Below are 20,812 nucleotides of genomic sequence, written 5' to 3'. Positions count from 1 at the left end.
CTTATTACAGTAAAGCAGAAGAAACAGTTTTAATTAGTTTTTTAAGATTAATGGAAAACTTACTGTACAATAGAAAAAGCATTTTAACCACATTCAAATTCTTGTTTCTTGGGGAGCTTTTGAGGCATCATTCAGTAAGCTCATTCATGCATGTTGTAAGAGGTCTCCCTCCCTCAAGGAAATCATGTGCCTTCAAAGTGGCTTCTAGTTAAATTTTAGATATTTAGGTTTCTACCATCTGTTGTTCATACTTTTTTGTTCCCCTCTCATCAGTTTCCTAGTGACATTGCTTCTCTTCTTTCTATATTTTAAAAGGATACCAGAAGCCAAAGCCATTCACGTATTTATACTGTTAAGATATTAGAACTTTTTTCCTTCCCCCTCAAAGGCATTATCTGTAGCAATGTACAGGTTGGTTTGTCAGAGGCTATATCAGCTCTAGAGTAAGGAAGCGAGTTACTAAATATATTTAGGAAAGCTAACTCACTTCACTGTTGTATAACTCAACTATTGGATTCCAGGTGCTACTTTTTAAGCATACTTTTCTAGGGTTGACTTTTCCAGTATTTGCCCGTGGATTGTCTAGTATGCACTAGGCCATTTAAGAGAAGCCAGTCAAAAAACTGAAAACAATGCTTATCGTAGTATTTTTTTAAAAAACAAAAGTAACAGACACACACTAAAACACTTAAGAGTGACAAAAAAGAGCCTCAATAAACTTAAGAGATGCCTGTTCAAAAGAATTCAGCTCAAAACATTTGGGGGACATTTAAGGATTTAATCTCAATGCATGTAAATTTGGCCTGAAGGGTCACAGTTTTTCAAGTATCACGCCATTTTATAAAAATAAAACTTAATCATTGCCCCTGTATTCATGGGTGATTTGCCCATGCTCAGGACATCATTGGCACCTTTTTTCCTTCAAGATACTCTATTCATTTAATAAATATTTATTAATTACTAAATATAGTTGTCAGACACTGTTCTACACACTTAGGATAAAGAACGCAAGGCAGCTGGATCCCTCGCCCCCCCTGGGGCTTTTAGTAGTGGGATCGCTACAGATAAGAATGTAAATACTTTGCTAACTATCTCCCATTTCCTCACTTCTCATTTAACCTTTCCCCATGAATGCACAAACTGGTTGCTGCGTTCCCACCTCTTTGCAGAAACTACCCTTCTTCTGGTTAGCAGTGACCTATTTGCCCATCCTTCTCAATCTTTATCTGTTTTAACCTTGAATACTCTTACTCCTTGATGTCTGTGACTCAGCTCTTGTGCATGTTGAATTAATTTGTAATGGTTGGTTATTATTATATTTGAATGAAAACATAGCACTGACATAGAAATTATAGAAGGATCAAGACACAGTAATTTGTCTCAATGATTGTTTTCTATAGTCAGTCACCATACTGGCATGAAATGCCATTGTGATTCGGCAGGTGGATTTGTGACTCAACAAACAGATGTTCTTTGCTTTTAAAAAATGCAGAGTTGACCTGGCTAAAACTGTTGGAACTCACATGTTGGGATTGTAGTAATAAACATCCTCACTAAGCTACTGTTTCAAGTATTAAGCACTTAAATCATTTTTTGCACCAACACTAAATTCAAACTCATTATTAAATAACAATAACAGGAAATGAGAGCTGTTCCCAATTTGCAGTTAATACAAATGTGCTAAGACAACCTCAGTATCCTTGCCCCTTCCACCTCCCCACAGCAAAGAAGGCAGGAATTGTTTTGGTTTCTTGTGGGTAATTGTTTCTGGAGGATTTCTATGAATCATTCTGTGATCTTCTCCTGTGCCTAACTTTTAAGGGTCCTACTTACCAGTCTTATGGAGACTTCCTGGGTGATTTGCCCATGCTCAGGACATCATCTAAGCCTACTCCCTGGATTTTTCTCCAGTTCAGACTTATCTTCTGGGCACCACCCCGGAGACCCAGCCACTTCCAGAGCTTCTCTGTCTGTTCCTTGGCCTCGTGAGGAAGGGTATTCTGTCACGGTGCCTCCTCTTCTGTCTGTCCTGGGAACACCCAAGCCAAATCCTAAGTCACCCTCTCACTATATATACCCCCCTTGTCACCGGAACCTGCCTCTCAGATTCTGGTGTGCCTCTTCCCATGGGCCCTCAGCTTTTTCTTTGACAGTTAAACAGTGTTTTCACTGCTCTGCCTTCCTCCAGTCTTGGCGCTTCCAGGCTATTCCTCATACTGCCACCACTGAACTTTGAAACCCATCATTAGCATCTCCAAATCCCCTTTGTACCAACATTTACATCTCCCCTCAGCTAACTGAAGTGAAGGGGAACTTGTCAGACAAAGTAAGCCGGTAGGAGAGGAAATGCCTCACTGAACTTCATCATTTATCTGTCTCTTCTTTCTTGACTTTTTAAATCTTATTTAATTTAGGAACATGGTTATTTATATTAGCTGTGAACGTGATTAAATACCATTTTCTCGGAAAATTCATCCAAGACAGCTTTTAAATAAAACTCCTGTAATTAAGTATTGTCATCAGTGGAATGACTGTTAACCTACCATGACCCTGCATCTCTAATCATCTTTCTTCTCAGATGTTACTCCTGTTAATGATTTTGTCTTGTTGTTAATAACTCGGAATTCTTAAAACAGGTCACGTTCCAAGCCTGCAGCATATCTGAGGCTCGATACCTTTATGACCAGTTGGCCACTATCTGCCCAATTGTCGTAAGTAGAAATTACATCTTATTTTAAATACTTATTTGTATAAAATAAAGACCGCATGTGCAAAATTTGCTATTTAAGTCCAGTTAAGACTTCATTCAGAAATGAACTAACACAAATAATATGCAGGTTAAGAGCTAACAGACAGAGTGAGCTGTAGAAGTTGACTGTTGCTAGTGAGACATTTCTGTGTTAAGGTGTCAAGTTCGAGTGCAGCTGTCTCCCATCTTACATGTCCTCACACTATAGAGAGGATGATTTGAATGGTTCAGATCCAAGGATGTGAGTCGCTGCTGGGGTATCGCACTATGAGAAAGCAGGCACAGGGGTGTGGTAGGGCTCTGTACGTGATGCATAACTGATTCTTCTTGACCAGAGATAACTGCATGGAGCTTTTTTCCAGCATGTAAGTGACACTCTGAACCTGCCGGTGCTGACTTTTGTTTGTTTTTAGATGGCTTTGAGTGCTGCGTCTCCTTTTTACCGAGGCTATGTGTCAGACATTGATTGTCGCTGGGGAGTGATTTCTGCATCTGTAGATGATAGAACTCGGGAGGAGAGAGGACTGGAGGTGGGAATGATTTTCCTTAATAGCCTTTTCATGTCAAGCAGGTAAAAAATAGAGTTATTGTAACTACTTGCGATTTTGAAGTTCCCCTTAAATTTTTATCTTGAGTGGGTTAGCCTCATATGAGGAAAAATCCATGGGTTATAAAACCTGTCTTTATTTCCGGTCTTTGGCTTTATAGTGTTTGTTTTGGGGTGAATATGTGGGAAACACGGTTTTGTTTGGGTGGGAGTTAATTTTCATCATTCGTTGAACTCTGTATTTGTTTTATCTTCTTCTAAAATCAGTAGTGCAATTTTTTTATATTTTGGAAGTCATTGCTGATGGCTGTTTTTACCAAAAGGCTTTTTGGTGCTACATGAGTGCTTTGTATATGATGCTTTCTGCTGTGGAAAGTGTAATCTGTTGTCAAAGATTTTCTTTTATCCCATATAAAGGGTTAGGGTAGGTTACTGCCTCTTGTTTGCATGTTGAACTGTGACCTTGCATCTCTCCCACCAAGAGTGTGTATCAGAACCACCTGTGGAGATCTTTAAGAAAGATAGACACCCAGGCCCATCCTATACCTAATAAGTGTCTCTAGGACTGGAACCTTGACATAGGGGTTTTTAAAAGAGCCCTCACAAGTACTTCTGATGTTGTCAACCAGAACTGCACTACTCCTGCTCTGGTCTTTATGTAATTATTCATAAATGGTTGAACATGCTTTCCAAATAGAAATTAACTTTAAAGGAGAAATTATTTTAGTTAAACTTTTACATTATAAAATTTTTTTTTTTTTTTTTTTGCTTTGGACCTTGGCCTTTATTTCCCTAGCTTAATAAGAATGAAGGTGATCTGCTTTCTAAAAAATGCAAAAATCTGTTTAACTCATATCAGAATAAAAGGCTACTTAAGTTGCCGCCAGGCTTTTTAGATATAATTTTCCCTAATAATATTTTTCAGGGTCTTATGTTAAGTAAGGTTGGACATTTTTATATAATTATTAAAATATAAAAACATTTTAATATAATTATTTGGGGCATTAGTTTATTTCCAGATCATTTTATATGGCATTCATTCTGTTTTTTGGGGTTTTTTTTGTTTTTGCTTTTTTCCAATTTTAGCCACTGAAGAACAATAACTATAGGATTAGTAAATCCCGATATGATTCAATAGACAGTTATTTATCTGAGTGTGGTGAGAAATATAATGACATCGAGTTGACAATAGATAAAGAAATCTACAAACAACTGTTGCAGGAAGGTGAGCATCTGTGTCTTTTTTCTAGATTTGATTGTACGCCTTTAGTTCTTCAAAACTTTTAAACTTTTTTGCTGACTCCTGGTCTGGTTTCTGTTTTTAGTGTGAAGTCTCTAACTTTTCTTATGAGGCTGCTTGTTCCTAAAGTTTCAAGTTCCAAATACTTGTGAGATCTTCTTGACTTTTAGCAAAAGGAACTTACTTTGGAGGTCTGTATCTAGGTCCCCACCAGTGCCCCAACAGGCATTGTGTAAGTAGCGAACAAAACTCTTGACGCTTCCCCAGGGCCCATAGGATAAAATCCTGGGCGACATGACAGTACTGAACCAGCCATTGCCTAAGCGGCTCGATACCCTGTCTTCAAACTTCCTGAGCTGTCCTGTCTTCTTACTGGACTTAGAGAACAGTGGAGTCTTGAGCTTGGAAATGAGTCCCGTGTGACCTCTCTCTGCAGGCATCGATCATCTCCTGGCCCAGCATGTTGCTCATCTCTTTATTAGAGACCCACTGACTCTGTTTGAAGAGAAAATACACCTGGACGACGCCAATGAGTCTGACCATTTTGAGGTATCTCCTGTTCTTAATGCATTTTACTTCACTAACCAAGAAGCAGGCAGTTTTCTGTACCTGTGAGGAATTAGTAGTAGTAGAAATCTCGTGCCTTCCATTACCCAGTGCAGTAAAGAGCTAAGAGAATTTTTAAACTGGTTTAAAGTACTTTTATTTTATGACTCTTACTGGTTGTAGCTCCAGTTCTAAATGTCTTGTTTGCGTAATGGTGAAAAATTGAAGCATGCTGCATAAAAATAACTTGTTCAGTTATTTCAGTGCTGCTGACATTGTCGCCCAACTTTTGTTAAACACTTGCTGTTTGTTTTCCTAGCAGGTCACGGTCCAAGAAAATCTTAAATTGTACCTTTTTGTATTTGTAAATTGAAGAGTATTAGGTATGGACAGTGAACAGTCTTCCCTTATTAAATGTCAAATCATTTTAATATTTTCCTGGACATATGGAAAGTTGGTTTTATTCTCTGCTTTTTTATTGTAGAATATTCAGTCCACAAATTGGCAGACAATGAGATTTAAGCCTCCTCCTCCAAACTCAGATATTGGATGGAGAGTAGAATTCCGACCCATGGAGGTAAGATGCGCCTCGGCCGGCTCCCGTGCTCTGCCTGCCTCTCCCTTCTAATACACTCATCAGAGGCTCCTAGATTAATTGGAAGGCAACACAAATCAAGTGTGTGCATGTTAAAAGCAACTCTGGAAGCTAAGGACGATGGATTTCTGAGACTAGATTGTGGGCCCCTGGGTTCCAGACCCAGATGAGGAATTAGGAGATGGCTTGGGAATGACGCGATCCAAGGAGGGGTCCGCTGGGGAACAGCACGTTTGTGTGGTGAGGCCATAACTTCTCTGGGCTCCTGCTTGTCTAGGTTCAGTTAACAGACTTTGAGAATTCTGCGTATGTGGTGTTTGTGGTGCTGCTCACCCGAGTGATCCTTTCGTACAAATTGGATTTTCTCATTCCGCTGTCAAAGGTAAGGCTATGTTTCAGCATAGTGACAAGTCTAAATATCTGTAGATGATCACCTGTTATTCATTTATATGTAATATTTCAAATCTGAACTCATTTAGAATTGTTCACCCGTTAGAACAAAACGCTTCTCCATCCCCTCTATTCTTTTTTTTGATGGGGGGGGAATATTGGGGAGCAGTGTGTTTCTCCAGGGCCCATCAGCTCCAAGTCCAGTAGCCATTTTCAATCTTCAGTTGCAAGGGACGCAGCCCACCATCCCATGCGGGAATTGTTGAGAGCTCACGCTCTTACCAACCGAGCCATCCAGCCACCCTTCTTTTTTCTTTTTAAACCTAAGCTTATGCTATAGATTTTGGTACTTGATTGGTGAAGGCTCCTGGGGGGGAATAAAGTGCTAATAGTATTAGGTTGGTGCAAAAGTAATTGCGGTTTTTGCAATTGTTTTAACCTTTTAAACCGCAATTACTTTTGCACCAACCTAATAGTTCTGTACTCAGCCCATTTGAAACAGATTAAGAGTTGCAGTTGAATGACCACTTTAATTCTAGAGGCTTTCAATTCAAGATGATGGTGGAGTGAGTCCCACAAATTGATTTCATCCTGCCCCAAATCCCAAATCCCATTTTGGTTACAGTATTAAAATTAGGGTGGGAGGGAAAAGTGTAACTGCTAGAATGTAGGGAAAGTTCACCTCAGTGGAACTGAACTGACTAGAGATGTTTCTGGAGAATGTAAATGGCATTGAATTACCAGAAACACAAATCAGAGTTAACCAGCCCAGCCAAATAAAAACCAAAAGAGGAGCTTTCTGGAAGCAGTTTCCCAGCAGAGCCTTGGGCCACTTGAGTCAGGGAGGCAGCAAAGAGAAGCCTTTGGTTCCTGTGCCAGTGGGTCTCTTGGCACAGAGAGTGGCTGGGAAGGGCTGCTAGACACAGCGAGGGGTTTATTGAGGTTTTAGGGCCAGAGAAAGGAGAAGTCACAGCAAGCATGGAAGGAAGAAGAAAACTGCTGAGCCCAGTCTCTGTTCCCATAATACCTTGCTCCCTACTCCCTCCACCAGGGGGTACTCCACCTGCACCTGTCCACCCACACATGCTGAAGGAAGTCTGGCCGTCAGCTTGTCTCTGCGTGTTCGTCACACCCAGGCCAAAGATACCCATAGAATTCTATGGGCCCATGTTACGTGTGCACCTGCTGGGGAGAGCAGCCCAGCTAAGGGCGAGTCCGTGTAAGCTACCATTGTAAGCCTTTGTTTGCAAATATGAATAGATGTCTGAAAGTCAATAGAAAACTAACAACTGTTAATGGCCTTAAAGAGAAGGGCCCAGCTTGGCCTGCAGAATATATAATCCTCAATGAAACATGCTTAATTCAAAAAACTGGAAAGGGTTCTTTAAAAAATCTTAATTAGTGGCCTGGAGAAATTCTAGAGAAAGGTCACATCCATAAAATAAACAAGCACCATGGACCAAAGAGCATTTGGAGAATAGGAGTTCTTAGAAACAAAGAACATGGTAGCCACACTTGTAAAACTCAGTATATGTGCCATTACAGCAGAGGCTGAAGATCAAAGTCAGTGAATTAGGAAACCAAACTGAGATTTATCACAGCAGGATGACAAATAAATGGAAATTATGGAAAAAACTAAGACATGGAGAATTGTTCTGGAAAGTTCAGTAGTTGTGTAATAACTTAGAAGAAAAGAATGGTCTATATAAAGAGAGGTAGATACAATAATCAAAGAATAATAGGCTTTTCCCTGAGTGACAGAGTCCATTAAGGAGAAGATACAAAATTTAAAGAAGAATCTAAACCTAGGAATTTCTGAATCTCAAAGGAAAAACCAACTGTCTGGATAAGAGAAAATTAGGATAGCTACCAAGAGGGAAAAAAAATCAATTGATATCACCTCTCATCTACAACACTAAATACTAAAAGAGAGAACAGGCTTCAGAATCCTAGGGGTAAAGAATTAAGACCACTGAGTTCCCTTCCCAGCCAAACTATTTAAATTCCAGGTAATTCTAACAAAACGTAATAGATTTTTAGGGCTGAAAGTTAATGCCAGAAGTCTTACCTAATGAAGGGATAGTAGAAGGAGACATATGGTTGATAGTCCTTAATGCTTGACATTTAGAGAATTTCTAAAGTACTTGTTCAAAACTACTAATATAGAAATAGGATTCATTACTGCTAACCTGTTAGCTAAAAGAGATGGGAAAAGAACAAAGAATCTTTCCAGTGCCACAAAAGTGAGTAGGCCGCCGGGGGTGTGGTAAGGCAGTATAGCCAGAGAACATGAAATTATAAAAAAGGTGAAAACAAATTTGAATAGACTAAACTCTCCTATTAAAAATTTAAAACAGGTGATACAAAATAGCAACATAATGGCCTATGTTGTTTGCATAAGATCTACCTAAAGAAAGGACAAATGTGGAAAATAGCTACTTGACCTGTTAAAAAATAGCAGGAATGACAAAGTGAAATACGAGATTGAAAGTATTAAATGAGATAGAGAAAGCAATTTTCTGTGCTCTTCTAATATAATATTAGAGCCGTGATTCTTTTTACATAAAATGTAGCAAACATTTCTCAGAAGCATAAGAAGAATTTAAAGGTAGATAAGATACAACTTTGGGGTGAGCACTGAATTCATAAACCACTTGTACTACTTCCTAGCTTTTTAACCCGTGCAAGTTACGTACCCTGTCAGTGCTTCAGTTTGTACGTGTACAGTGGGGATAAGTGGGCTGTGTAAGGCTACGTGCGATTTGCGGAGGTAAAGCACTTAGCAGGGTACCTTGCATGTTATTCCGTAACTGACAGGTCAGATAACCACAGAATGAGAAAGGCCGTAAGGGAAATGAAACAACGTGGTTAATAAGCTCGGTGTGTAGCCTCTGTTACAAGTCTCATACCACAGTACATCTTTTTTCAAATGTACTAAGGAAAATTTACAAAAATTAATCCAAGAAAATCTTCCCAAAATTAGACACCATACAAAAAACATTCCCACCAAAATTCAACAGGAAAGTTCAAGAGAAATTTAACTATTAGAAATTCGAAATGTTTTTCCTATGGTAATAGTTTTAGATTAAGGCAAAACTAGAATTACAGGTTGTATAGGAAAGTGAATGGCAGCAGGATGCTAGCAAAGCTAGTCTCGAAGGGAAAATCGTAGCATTAAATGCTTGAAAGAAAAATTGAAATAAACCTACGCAGTCAAATTGAGAATCCAGAGAGCAATAGTAAAATATATTTATAAAAGGAAATTCATAAAAGCAGAAATTAAAAATAGAAACAGTGATTTTAGGAACTTTTGTCAAGATTAAGAAAAAGATTATTAGAAGGGAAAAATGATCACAGCCACGGTGGAATTTTAGACTATTATTTGACTATGCTCCTAGAAGTACCTAGATTATTCAGGTCATATGTGTCTTTAAGAAAAACAACACAGTAACGCAATAGGAAGTAATGAGTATGGTGAAGAGCTAAGTAATCCAAGACTTTGTACCGTATGACCCTGTACCTTGTGTCTTTCATGTGTTGAGGCTCTCCTAAGATTTCATTATAGGAACCAAGGCACAACTACTAAGAAGCTTTAAAAGCTCTATACTTTGAGGGTCTTAAAAGATCATTGGAGAAATGCAGAATCACAAATGAGAAATTTTTTGGCCCCATGAATAAATTGACATGGCCAGGGCCACCAGGTGGGCAGACAGCATTGGCGATCCGCTGCCCCTGGAGGGCTAACCTTGTTCCAGATTTGACAACCTGCTGACCCTTTGCTTTTCCTTCCCAAAGTGAGGCAGCAAAACCCCAGTGGTAGGGACGACAGAGCCCTGAACTAGAAGTCAGGAGAACTGGGTTCTCAGCCTTTTCAGACCCAGGATCTTGGATGAGTCACTGTTGTGTTAAGGGAACCAACCACCTGCCCTTGAGACAGTCGATTTCTTACAAGGTTCAGTCACAAAAGGTGCTCTGAAATACAGGCGGCCTACGTGAATATAAGTTCTTGTTTTTCAGGGTAAGCTTCTCTTAGAATTTCCCCATTGTTATTAAAAGGCACACACCAATTTGTGGTTGGGTGACACAGCCCCCACAGAAAAGTGGAAAGTCTGTTCTTCCAACCGAAAGCATGGGAGGGGACAGTAGAACTCCTAGGGCGTGAGTGCTAATTGCAGAAGTACGGAAGGCACTGCACCTTCTGTGTCTGGTCAAGACTGTTTTAACTGAGCCCTGATGATTTTTCTCCCTTAGGTCGATGAAAACATGAAAGTAGCCCAGAAACGAGATGCTGTTCTGCAGGGAATGTTCTATTTCAGGAAAGATATTTGCAAAGGTATTACAGTCTCTTGGATTTCTAGGGTCACCGTGGGCAACAGCAAGCCCCTAACGCTCCTGTGCCCTGTCGTCCCGCAGGTGGCAGCGCCGTGGTGGATGGCTGTGGCCAGGCGCGGCACAGCTCGGAGCTGGCGGCGGAGGAATACACGCTGATGAGCATAGACACCATCATTAACGGGAAGGTAGGGGCGGCCCCCCGCGCCCCTCACCGCGGCCGTGTACCGGGGAGGGGTGGGGGGGCTCACGACAAGGCCCGTCTCTTGCAGGAAGGGGTGTTTCCTGGGCTGATCCCAGTTCTCAACTCCTACCTTGAGAGCATGGAGGTGGATGTGGACACCAGATGTAGCATTCTGAACTACCTGAAGCTGATTAAGAAGAGAGCCTCGGGTATGCTGCCCTTTGCTTTCCTTCCTTTTCTTTAAAAAAGTCTTACAAGGTAGACAGAACCTCGTAATCTTACAACATTCAGTTTCTTAAAGTAGTCTTTTAAAGTATGGAGTTATCCATGTTCACTTTGGCGCATTTTGACGCCGCTGCAGTGGAATATGCCTTTTAATCTTTGATCATCACAGTTCAATTAGCTGCACTTTTTCTTCCTACTGGTTCTTACGTAAAAGCGTGGTGCATCTTTAAGTGAATGGCATCTTAGACGGTGCAGTGCAGTGTCGGATTGCCTGTGTGTCACTTACGTCCAGCTGTGTTCCTCGTGTACCATCATGGGCTGTTCACAGGGTGAAGTAACCCTGGGGTAAATAAGTGACGCAGCCAGGGTGTCTGGTCTTCAGCCTACCTCCATGGACTGACACCGCAAGAGTCTCCTTCTTGGGTAGCTCTGCAGAGATCATATTGATGGTCCCTAACAAGTGCCTGGGACAGGAGCCGTCAGCGGTACGTCAGAGCAATAATAACGGTCATGCCATCTGCATTTCACTTGAGGCTTCTGTAAACTTTCTGGAGTCACAAAGGATATATCCCCCAAATAGTATATCTGCCCATTTCTCTCTTAATTCACTCTACTTACTATTATTCCTTCGCTCCACCTCTTGGACCAAAGATTGCTCTGGCAAACTTGGGACCAACCATCGTCTGACAGTCTCATGACGCCGGCATATGTGGTCCCTGCCTTAGCTCTGGCCAGATGGGAGGACATGCGCTCCAGGATACATGTGCTGGCTCCCGTTTCTTACAAGTTGGCAGTGTTACTGTGTGGGTAACATCTAACAGGTAGCAATGGGCCCTACGTGTTCTAGTTGCCTATCTGCAACCTAAAATTCTTCCCCAGGAGGCATTCTTTAAACGCTATGGAAAACATGTTTTTCGCAACCCCTGCCATATGGTTACACCAAGAGGTCATTCTGATTTTTCTTAGGATTGTGTTTATCCTGGCCACTAAATGTCAACTTATTTTCTAAAAGCACATTGTCTTAAAAAAAACCTTTCTTTTTCAGGAGAACTAATGACAGTTGCAAGATGGATGCGAGAGTTTATCTCAAACCATCCTGACTACAAGCAAGACAGTGTAATAACTGATGAAATGAACTATAGCCTTATTTTAAAGTGTAACCAGATTGCACATGAATTGTGTGAATGCCCAGAGTTACTTGGGCCAGTATTTAGGAAAGTAAAATATAGCGGAAGTAAAACCGACCCTTCCAACTAGACCTGCAGAAGGAAAAATGTATTACTGTTTTATGGAAGAACTGACTACAATCCTCTCAGCCGGTGTGTGGTATGAAAACCAAATAATAGAACCATACTGTGTCCTGGGCCAGTTGGCCAGAAATGGATTTAGAGGCTTCCTTCAGTAGGTAAATCTAGAGTTTATACAGTGAACATGTACATAGTAAAGTATTTTTATGATTAACAGTGTATTTTAACATTATATCTAAAGTCATTGTGGACTGGCTTGTACATTTTTCAATTCTTACTCTGGAGCAACTACTGGCTAAACAGTTTTGTAAATGTCGTGCACTAGTAATCAATCGTACTATCCCTGCATTCCAGAGTTCCAAATGTTTACTGTAAATTTTGTGTGTTTTTTTTAAAGACTTTACCTAGGACCTGATCCACTTAAATTTATCACTTCACTTTAAAAAGCTTGTCTTCTTAATGTTCTTTGAGTCATCGCCTTTGTTGTGTACATAAAAAATCACTGTTGAATTCATTGAAGACTTCAAGGGTAACCTTGGATTTCTGGCACCTTTTTTATGTTGCTTTTGTAATCTGAATAGCTAACCACGTGGTAACCCTGCTCCAAGCTTTCATCACTAAGTAAAACCCATTGAACTCTGATGGCTGGTATAAAAGGTACTTTCCTTTGTTTATTTGTTTAATTTTGATGACTCAGGCATTAACATTTAAAGACAACTCTGTAGGAAGGCAGGAGGCTATTACCCTGAGTTCACCTGTAGTGATTATTGGGGGTGATATTCTATTTTTCAAAAGGAGGAGAACCGTTTTTTTTTCTTCCTGTGCATAATTTACTAAAGACTGTTGTCCAAAAATGGCAATTTTTGTTGCCCCTGTTTATTCTGATTGCTGCTGTATATTTAAATTTTCAAATCAAATGCAGTTGCTGAAGTTTTGTTACTTTTTCTCTAGTTTCCAATACACATATTGACATACATTCTAAAAGTCATTCACTCTCGATTTTACCTGGTGGATATTCTACATACTGCTAATTAACTGCTCTATGAAACTCATAACTAAATCATGATATGCACTAAGTTTGGTGAATCAGGACCCTAAATGTTTAATTGTAAATAATTTAAGTTTTCACATAATTATTGTTAGAGTTTTGAAGTTTTTTTCCAATTACTTAAAAGTCTTAACTGCTTCTGAAAATAACTATGTATAGTAGATTATACAAACTTTAACAGGCATCAATATTTAAACTGTAATACTAATTTTATGAGATTGTGATAAAGCTGCTTCAGCTCAGTTTATGTATAAATACTAGGGTTTGTGCTATATTTCATATTTGCATTTTGGAGGATTAAAGAATGCCTGTTTTTCATTTGCTTGTAAATCAGGTTGTAAAAAGGCAGATAAACTAAAATGTTTGTGGTATGAGGAAATAAAAGAATGGAATTAGCATTCTGAAAACTCTTGAATGTGTGAATTGTGCAACTAAAGAAATAATGGTGGGATTTGTATTTTAATTAGCCCAGATAGTCTGTGAAATTAGTTTTTCATTGCAATCCTCAGATGTTTTAGAAAGAAGCTTAGTGATAAAAACAGATGCCTCATCTCCCCTACTAGCTGTCAACCCCTGTGCGGAGGGGAAGGACTTGGTGTGTGGCTGAAACGACCCCTGGGTCGGGGGAAGTGAATTTTTTACTCCCAACTACTGCTGTGCTGAGCCAGTGGTCACATGCTGAATGCTGAGTCCCGTGGGAGCTGTGTGCACCCTCCAGTGTACGCTGGAGACAAGTCCTACGGAGCCGTTCTCAGCCTGTCTTTGGATCAGCATCCCTCCCTCGGAAACTGAGGGTCCTTATGACTTTGATTAAATTTAGTTTTAAATCCTAGCTCTCGAAATAATGTTCCCTCTACTTTCCTTCTCTCTCTTTATACACAAATATACCGGGGGTGGGGTGCCATGGGGTGCCCAAAAAATGTATGCAATGGACACTTTGGTCAACGTTGCTCAAGCAGTAGTTCCCGGTAATCAGAAGTGTCTGGAGGCTGATGGTAACCACTTTGAGCACCTCTTGTAATTGCAGAAGTCAAACATGACCTGTATTTATCTTTTGTTATCGGTATATATTGAGTAATACAACTTCTTTTTAACTTTTTTTTTTTTAAGTCTTTTTTCAGAAGTTCATTTTTATTTTTTTAAGGAGGGCACAGCTCACAGTGGCCCATGCAGGGATCAAACCAGCAACCTTGGTGTTTGTTATCAGCACCGCACTCTAACCAGCTGAGTTAACCAGCCACCCCCTTGAATATTACAATTTTAATACAGGTTTTTTTTCTTCCTTAAAATGTATACACATCTTTTTGGCACCCTCTTATATACACACCCCTCAGAGACCGAGCCTTTCCTCCAATAATCAGTAAGCCCTGAGGCAGCAGACAGTAGCAGGGACCTGACTAACAGTCACGAAGTCTGAACCTCTAGCTAAAGGTAACACCTTAACCTAAGTTATGGTTCAGCGTCTCAGCCCCAAGGAGGAATGATCCCCTGGCTACTTTCTTAACAGAGGGACTCCGGAAAAGACCTCAGCACTGTCCTCAAGACCTGAAGAAATGATTCACGACCCTTACCTCACCTCCGACCAACCAGTTCCCAGCAAGACCCCAATGTCTCACGATTCTGCCCTATACACGCCATAGGGGAGTATGGGCTTTTGAGTTCCCGTTCTCCTGGATGGTGCCATTCATCAATAAGATAGCCAGTCTTTCTCCACTGCAGTTCTCACTGTTTAGTGTTTGGCTCTACTAGTGCTAGGTGGACAAGCTCTTTCTGTTCTATAACATCTCGCCCCCAGTTCCTGTCATAATGTTCTTCCTGGGGCCAATCCACTCAGCTCTTTAGGGTCTTTATCTGAGTGACCCCAGGGCAATCAAACCTGCACACAAATCTTGGGATCTTAGTGAAGTGCACATTCTGGCTTTGGGCCTGGGGTGGCACCCACATTCTGCATCTCTAACAAATCCCTGGTAATGCCAGTGTTTCTGGTCTCTGGGCCACATCGAGTAAGGACGACTTAGGTCGCTTTCTGTACCTAAGTTATAGACAAATCAATCTTAAGTCAAACAGCAATTGTTTTTCACTTAATGGGTTGTATGTAGATTTTTCTCATTGAAAACCAGGTAATGGTACTCTATCTCCAAGGCAAGAAAGTAAGCACCTCCTTCCATGAGCTTTACCACCTGAACACAGCTGAGGAGTCAGAATTTTAAGACTAGAACTATAAACATTGAAATAAGTAAAAAGGGCTTTCTCCTTGGTGGCTGAGTCTAGACTCTCAGACCCTCACTTAGAACATAACTCACTTCTAACCCAAAGTCTAGTTTCCTGCCCATCAATTTCTCCTCGCAGAATAAGAGGTTTCCTACTGGTCCGAGAGGGCCTCTGCTCCAACAAGGCTCCTCCCTGAAGCTGTCCGTGAGCCTCTCAATTCAGAAATGGAGGGAGTGTACTTTGCCTCCTAACTACCACCTGACCCCCAAAAATGAACCAAATGATATGTGGAAATCCAGGATGTGGTGTGGGTTAGACCATGCCTCTGAGGCGCTGATGGAAGATACGTTAGGGACCTGAAACCTTGCAAAAAGAAAAGGTGAAAGTACTATTCAAGCAGCTGGTAGTGTTCATTGCGGGGGAAGGGTATCCCCTGAAGCCCCTTTCTCTCAGCATTCTATGAAATGAAACATAAGGCTAAATATGGACAATGATTAAGAGCGAGCAATGGTGCCTCCAACTTTTTTCCTGTTTCAAACTACTACAAGGCTATAGTAATCAAAATAGTACGGTACTGGCATAAAAATAGGCACATAGGTCAATGGAACAGAATGGAGAGCCCAGAAGCAAACCCATACATGCATGGTCAATTAATGTATGACAAAGAAGCCAAGAATATACAAGGGGAACAGGACAGTCTCTTCAATAAAAGGTGTTGAGAAACCTGGACAGCCACCTGTGAAACGGACCACTATCTTACACCATACAGAAAAATTAACTCAAAGTGAATTAAAGACTTGAATGTAAAACCTGAAACTACTCATACAAAACTAGGTGAAAACTTAGGTGGTAAGCTCCTTGATACCGGTCTTGGTGATGATTTTTTTTTTTAAATCTGACATCAGAAGCAAAGACAACAAAAGCAAAAAACATTAAAGATTCTGCACAGCAAGGGAAACCATCAACAAAATGAAAAAACTTACTGAATGGGAGAAAACATTTGCAAAACATATGTCTGATAAGTGCTTAATATCTAAAAACATAAAGAACTCATACAACTCAGTAGCAGAAAAACAACCAACTTAAAAATGGGCAGAGGACCTGAATAGACGTTTTCCCAAAGAAAACATACAGATGGCCAACATGTACATAAAAAGATGCTCAACATCACTAATCAGGGAAATGTAAGTCAAAACCACAATGAGGTATCACCTCATAACTGAAAGAAGGGCTATTGTCAAAAACACAGATAAGTGTTAGGATGTGGAGAAAAGGGAATCCTGTGCACTGTTGGTGGGATTGCAAATTGGTGCAGCCATTATGGAAAACAGTATGGAGTTTCCTCAAAAAATTAAAAATAGAACTACCATATAATCCAGCAATTCTACTTGTAGGTATTTAAAGAAAAGGAAAACTAAAACTTAAAAAGATATCTGCACCTCAATGTTCATTGCAGCATTTACAATAGCCAAGGTAAGGGAAACAAACTAAATGTCCCTTGATGGATGAATGGATAAAGAAAATGTATATACATGCAATGGAATATTATTCAGCCATAAAGAATGAAATTGCCATTTGCAACAACATAGGTGGACCTAGAGGACGTTCTGATTTAGTGAAATAAGTCAGAGAAGTACAGTATGATCTCACATGTGAAATCAAAAATAACAATAAAAGCAAGCTCATAGATACAGAGAACAGATTGATGGTTGCCCGAGGTGAAGGGAGATCAAAAGGTACAAACATGCAGTTGTAAAGTAAGTCATGTGGATGTAATGTACAGCATGGTGACTCTAGTTTATAATACTGTATTGTACATTTGAAAGTTGCTGAGAGTAGATCTTAAAAGTTCTCATGACAAGAAAAAAGTATATTTTTGTAACTGGTAACGGAAGTTAACTAGACTTACTGTGATCATTTCACAATGTATACGCATATCAAATCACATTGTACACCTTAAACGAATGTTATACATCAATTATACCTCAATAGAAAAAAGCAATAGACTATAACACAATGTTACAAGAGAAAGAATTGCATATGACCTGGATGAGTCTCACAAATGTCACATTAAGTAAAGAAGCCAGACAAAAGAATGAATACTGTATATTCAATTTACAAGTTCAAAAACAGTTTAAGTGACAATTATCTAAGTCCCACTGGTGGCTACCTCTGGGTGAGAGTGATCTAGCACCGACTAGGAAGATAAAAGAAATTTCTGGAGTGCTAGACATGTTCTAGCTATATCTTAATCTGGGCGATGATTCATGGATATAAATATGTTTAAGAGTCACTGAGCTGTACGCTAAAGATGAGTGCACGTCACACATTTTATGTATGTTACACCTCAAAGAAAATACAGGTAAAAACGATTCAGAGGGGAGGAGAGAATAAAATAAACTTTTCTGAGCAAAAACTTGCTCTCTACCTGTGGTGTTATGTGTTAAATAACTTTAATTTTTATATTTTTTGAATACTTTTTGTCATGCATCTTAATGAAAGCCGTTTAACATCTAACATCTCAGTCAAAAGTATTGTGTTCTTAGGTTCCTGGAAAATTAGTCAGGACTGGACTCAGAGGGGTACAAGTACTAATAGCATAAAAGCCAGAGCGTGGACTTCAGTTCAAATCCTAACATTTACACATATAATCTAGGTGACTTTAGACAGTGACCTAACTTCTTTGTCTCTGTTTCATCTGTGAAAGAGACATACGCGTACTTTGCAGAGTTGCTGTGGGGCAAAACTAATTTGACTTCCTACTCTTTACCCCGAGAGAGTCACAAAACACTGTGACTGTGTTAGAGGTGACACAACCGCTGTCTCCTTTCTACCAACATATTTTCTTGGTACATTATTTCTTGTACCCTTCCAAGAATGCAGTGGAGAAGTCAGCAGAGAAAAAACCAATTATATCGATAACTTAGGAACTAAAATTTCTGAGGGAAAACATGAAACGTGAGAATGTCCTCATATGTTTCTATATTGTTATCACCTCCCAAACACATTCTTGGTAAGTTTCTTAGAATTATTTTTTCTTTTTCCAAAATAAAACCATGTGCTCTGAATATTACTGGTCTTCTTGCATAGTAAGCTTGACATATTCAAGACTCTTGGTTGCAAGTGATAGAAAACCTTGCACTAACTGGCTTTCAATAAAAAAAGGAAATCTTCTAGCTTGCATAACTGAAACATCCAAGAAGTCACACTGGTTTCAAGCACAGCTAATTGGGGGCTCAAATATATCCAGGTCCTGGTCTCGCCTACCTGGCCCGTACTTGCCACTACAATAGTGTTTCAGACGGGTTTTCTCCATAGAGTACATTCTCCCTCCCTCCTCACCCACCTCTCCCCACAGCAGACGCAGCCCCTCCAGGCATACATCTCAGTACCTGGGCAATACGGCTGGGAAAGAGCTCATGGCCGTCAGCCCATAGGAAAGTCTGGGTCTGTCTCTGCTTTCATGAAGAATCCTGCTGTGCTACAAGAGTCAGGACACTGGGTTCTAGTTCTAACACTCTGTATTTGTGTGCTGTTGAGCAAGTCGTTTGCTCCCTCTGAACCTCAATTGTCTCAGTCTCAAAGGAAAGGGATGGAATCTCAATGCTAACTCAGGTCTGTTCCAGTATGAGTCATTTCTTCAAGTGTTCCTTAGTAAAAGCTTTTTCCTCTGGCATTAGATAATAGTACCCTCTAGTGGTCCATTCTGTAGTTGCCTTTTTATTTAGTTTCACTGGGTTACAAATATTTCCCAATTCAGAGACACATTCTGAACAAAGATACTGTCGAATGAAATTCCATTTCGAAATCTATTTTACTTCTGTTCTCATTTTTAAATGAAAATAGGCTTGTGTTCTAACATGGGCAGGTAAAGCTATGGGTTTCATTTTATTACTGTTTTAGCTGTAACCACACATTTTCTTATGTTGTATTTTCATTGTTGTTCAGTTATAAATATTTTCTAATCTCTTGTGATTTCTTCTTTGACCCATGGGTTACTTAGTAGTGTGTTACTTCATTTAAAAATCTTTGGAGATTTTCTATGGTTTTTCATTATTATTATTATTGATGTCTAACATATTTTCATTGTGTTCATAGAATATTCTGTATGATTCAATGCTTTAAATTTTAGACTTGTTTTATAGCTCAACATATGGTTTTTCTTGATGAATATTCCATGTGCACTTCAAAAGAAAATGTATTTGACATGTGAGGTGTGTAGTGCTCTTTACTGGGTTGGATTATTTATAATGTTCAAATCCTCTGTGTCCTCTCTACTTTGTCTGCTTTACTATCAACTACTGAGAATGTAGTGTTGAAATCTCAAAATATGATTGGGGGTTTATGTATTTCTCCATTTAGTTTTGTCAGTTTTCTCCTCACATACTTTGAAGCTCTGATAGTAGGTACTTTCACGTTTAGAATTGGTATGTCTTCTTGATTAATCGACCCTTGTATCATAATAAAGTACCCCTTTTTATCTCTGGTAATACTCCCCTTGTTTTGAAGTTTACTACGTCTGCTATTAATATAGCCACACCAACTTTCTTATAATTAGTGCTTGTATAATTAACATTTCTATCATTTTACTTACTACCTATGATTTTGTATTTAAAGTGTATCTCTTGTAAATAGCTCAATAGTTGGTGTTTTTTTATATAATCCATTTTCTTTAAAGTTTTAAAGTACAAAGTCCATTAACATTTACTGTAATATAATAATATGGTTAGGTTTAAGTTTTGTTATTTGGTATTTGTTTCCTATTTGTTTCTGCTGGGGTTTTTTTGTTGTTGTTGTTGCTGTTCCTTTGATCCTCCTTTCTTGCCATCTTTTGGTATTCCATTTTATTTCCTCTATTGACTTAACTATATGTCTTTGGGGTTTTTTTATGTTTTCTTCATTCTGCATGTTTTTAAATGGTTACAATACTCTAACTTATCACAGTTCAGCATGGAGTAACACTACGTTAGTTCATAGCTAATGTTAAGAACCATACAACAGTGTATTCTCACTTACAACCTCCCATTCTTTGTGCTATTGTCACATAGTTTACCACCACATATGCTATGCTACTCTTAAGCCAATGTTGCTGTTATGCTTTAAAAGTAAAATGCATAAGGCCTTATATCTAAAATACATAAAGAACTCTCAAAACTCAAGAGTAATAAGCAAATAATTCCATTATAAAATGAGCCAACTACATGAAGAGATACTTCACCAAAGAGGAAAGAGGCAGATGGCAAAAAGCACATGAAAAGATGTCCAACACCATTGGCCATTAGGGATACGCAAATTAAAACCCCAATGAGATAGTACCACACATCTATTAGAAAAGCTGAAATAAAAAAATAGTGATAATACTAAATGCTGGCAAGGGTGCTGAAAAACTGGATCAGTTATACATTACTGGTGGGGGGCGTGTAAAATGGTATAGTCACTCTGGAAAACAGTTGTGCATAAAACTAAATATGTACAAAATGAAAAGACAACCTACTGAATGG

General features: G+C 39.4%; 1 protein-coding gene across 4 annotated transcripts in view; it reads left to right on the top strand.

Moving 5' to 3' along the window:
• Positions 1–13,507, top strand: part of GCLC (glutamate-cysteine ligase catalytic subunit) — a 45,570-nt gene extending 32,063 nt beyond the window's left edge. For all 4 annotated transcript variants that reach the window (XM_074333090.1, XM_019734673.2, XM_019734675.2 and 1 more), the window contains 10 exons: positions 2,637–2,711; positions 3,163–3,279; positions 4,383–4,521; positions 4,973–5,085; positions 5,567–5,659; positions 5,955–6,059; positions 10,319–10,400; positions 10,481–10,584; positions 10,669–10,789; positions 11,851–13,507. In XM_074333090.1, the coding sequence (XP_074189191.1) occupies positions 2,637–2,711; positions 3,163–3,279; positions 4,383–4,521; positions 4,973–5,085; positions 5,567–5,659; positions 5,955–6,059; positions 10,319–10,400; positions 10,481–10,584; positions 10,669–10,789; positions 11,851–12,062 (1,161 nt within the window). In that variant the 3' untranslated portion in view covers positions 12,063–13,507. The remainder of the gene's footprint in view (positions 1–2,636; positions 2,712–3,162; positions 3,280–4,382; positions 4,522–4,972; positions 5,086–5,566; positions 5,660–5,954; positions 6,060–10,318; positions 10,401–10,480; positions 10,585–10,668; positions 10,790–11,850) is intronic.
• The last annotated feature ends 7,305 nt before the right edge of the window (positions 13,508–20,812 follow it).

The sequence above is a fragment of the Rhinolophus sinicus genome, linkage group LG05 (genome assembly GCF_036562045.2).
Source record: "Rhinolophus sinicus isolate RSC01 linkage group LG05, ASM3656204v1, whole genome shotgun sequence".
In the NCBI taxonomy this organism is placed as follows: Eukaryota; Metazoa; Chordata; class Mammalia; order Chiroptera; family Rhinolophidae; genus Rhinolophus; species Rhinolophus sinicus.
Note: the sequence above shows the minus strand (reverse complement) of the source record. Positions and strands in the feature narration are given on the sequence as shown.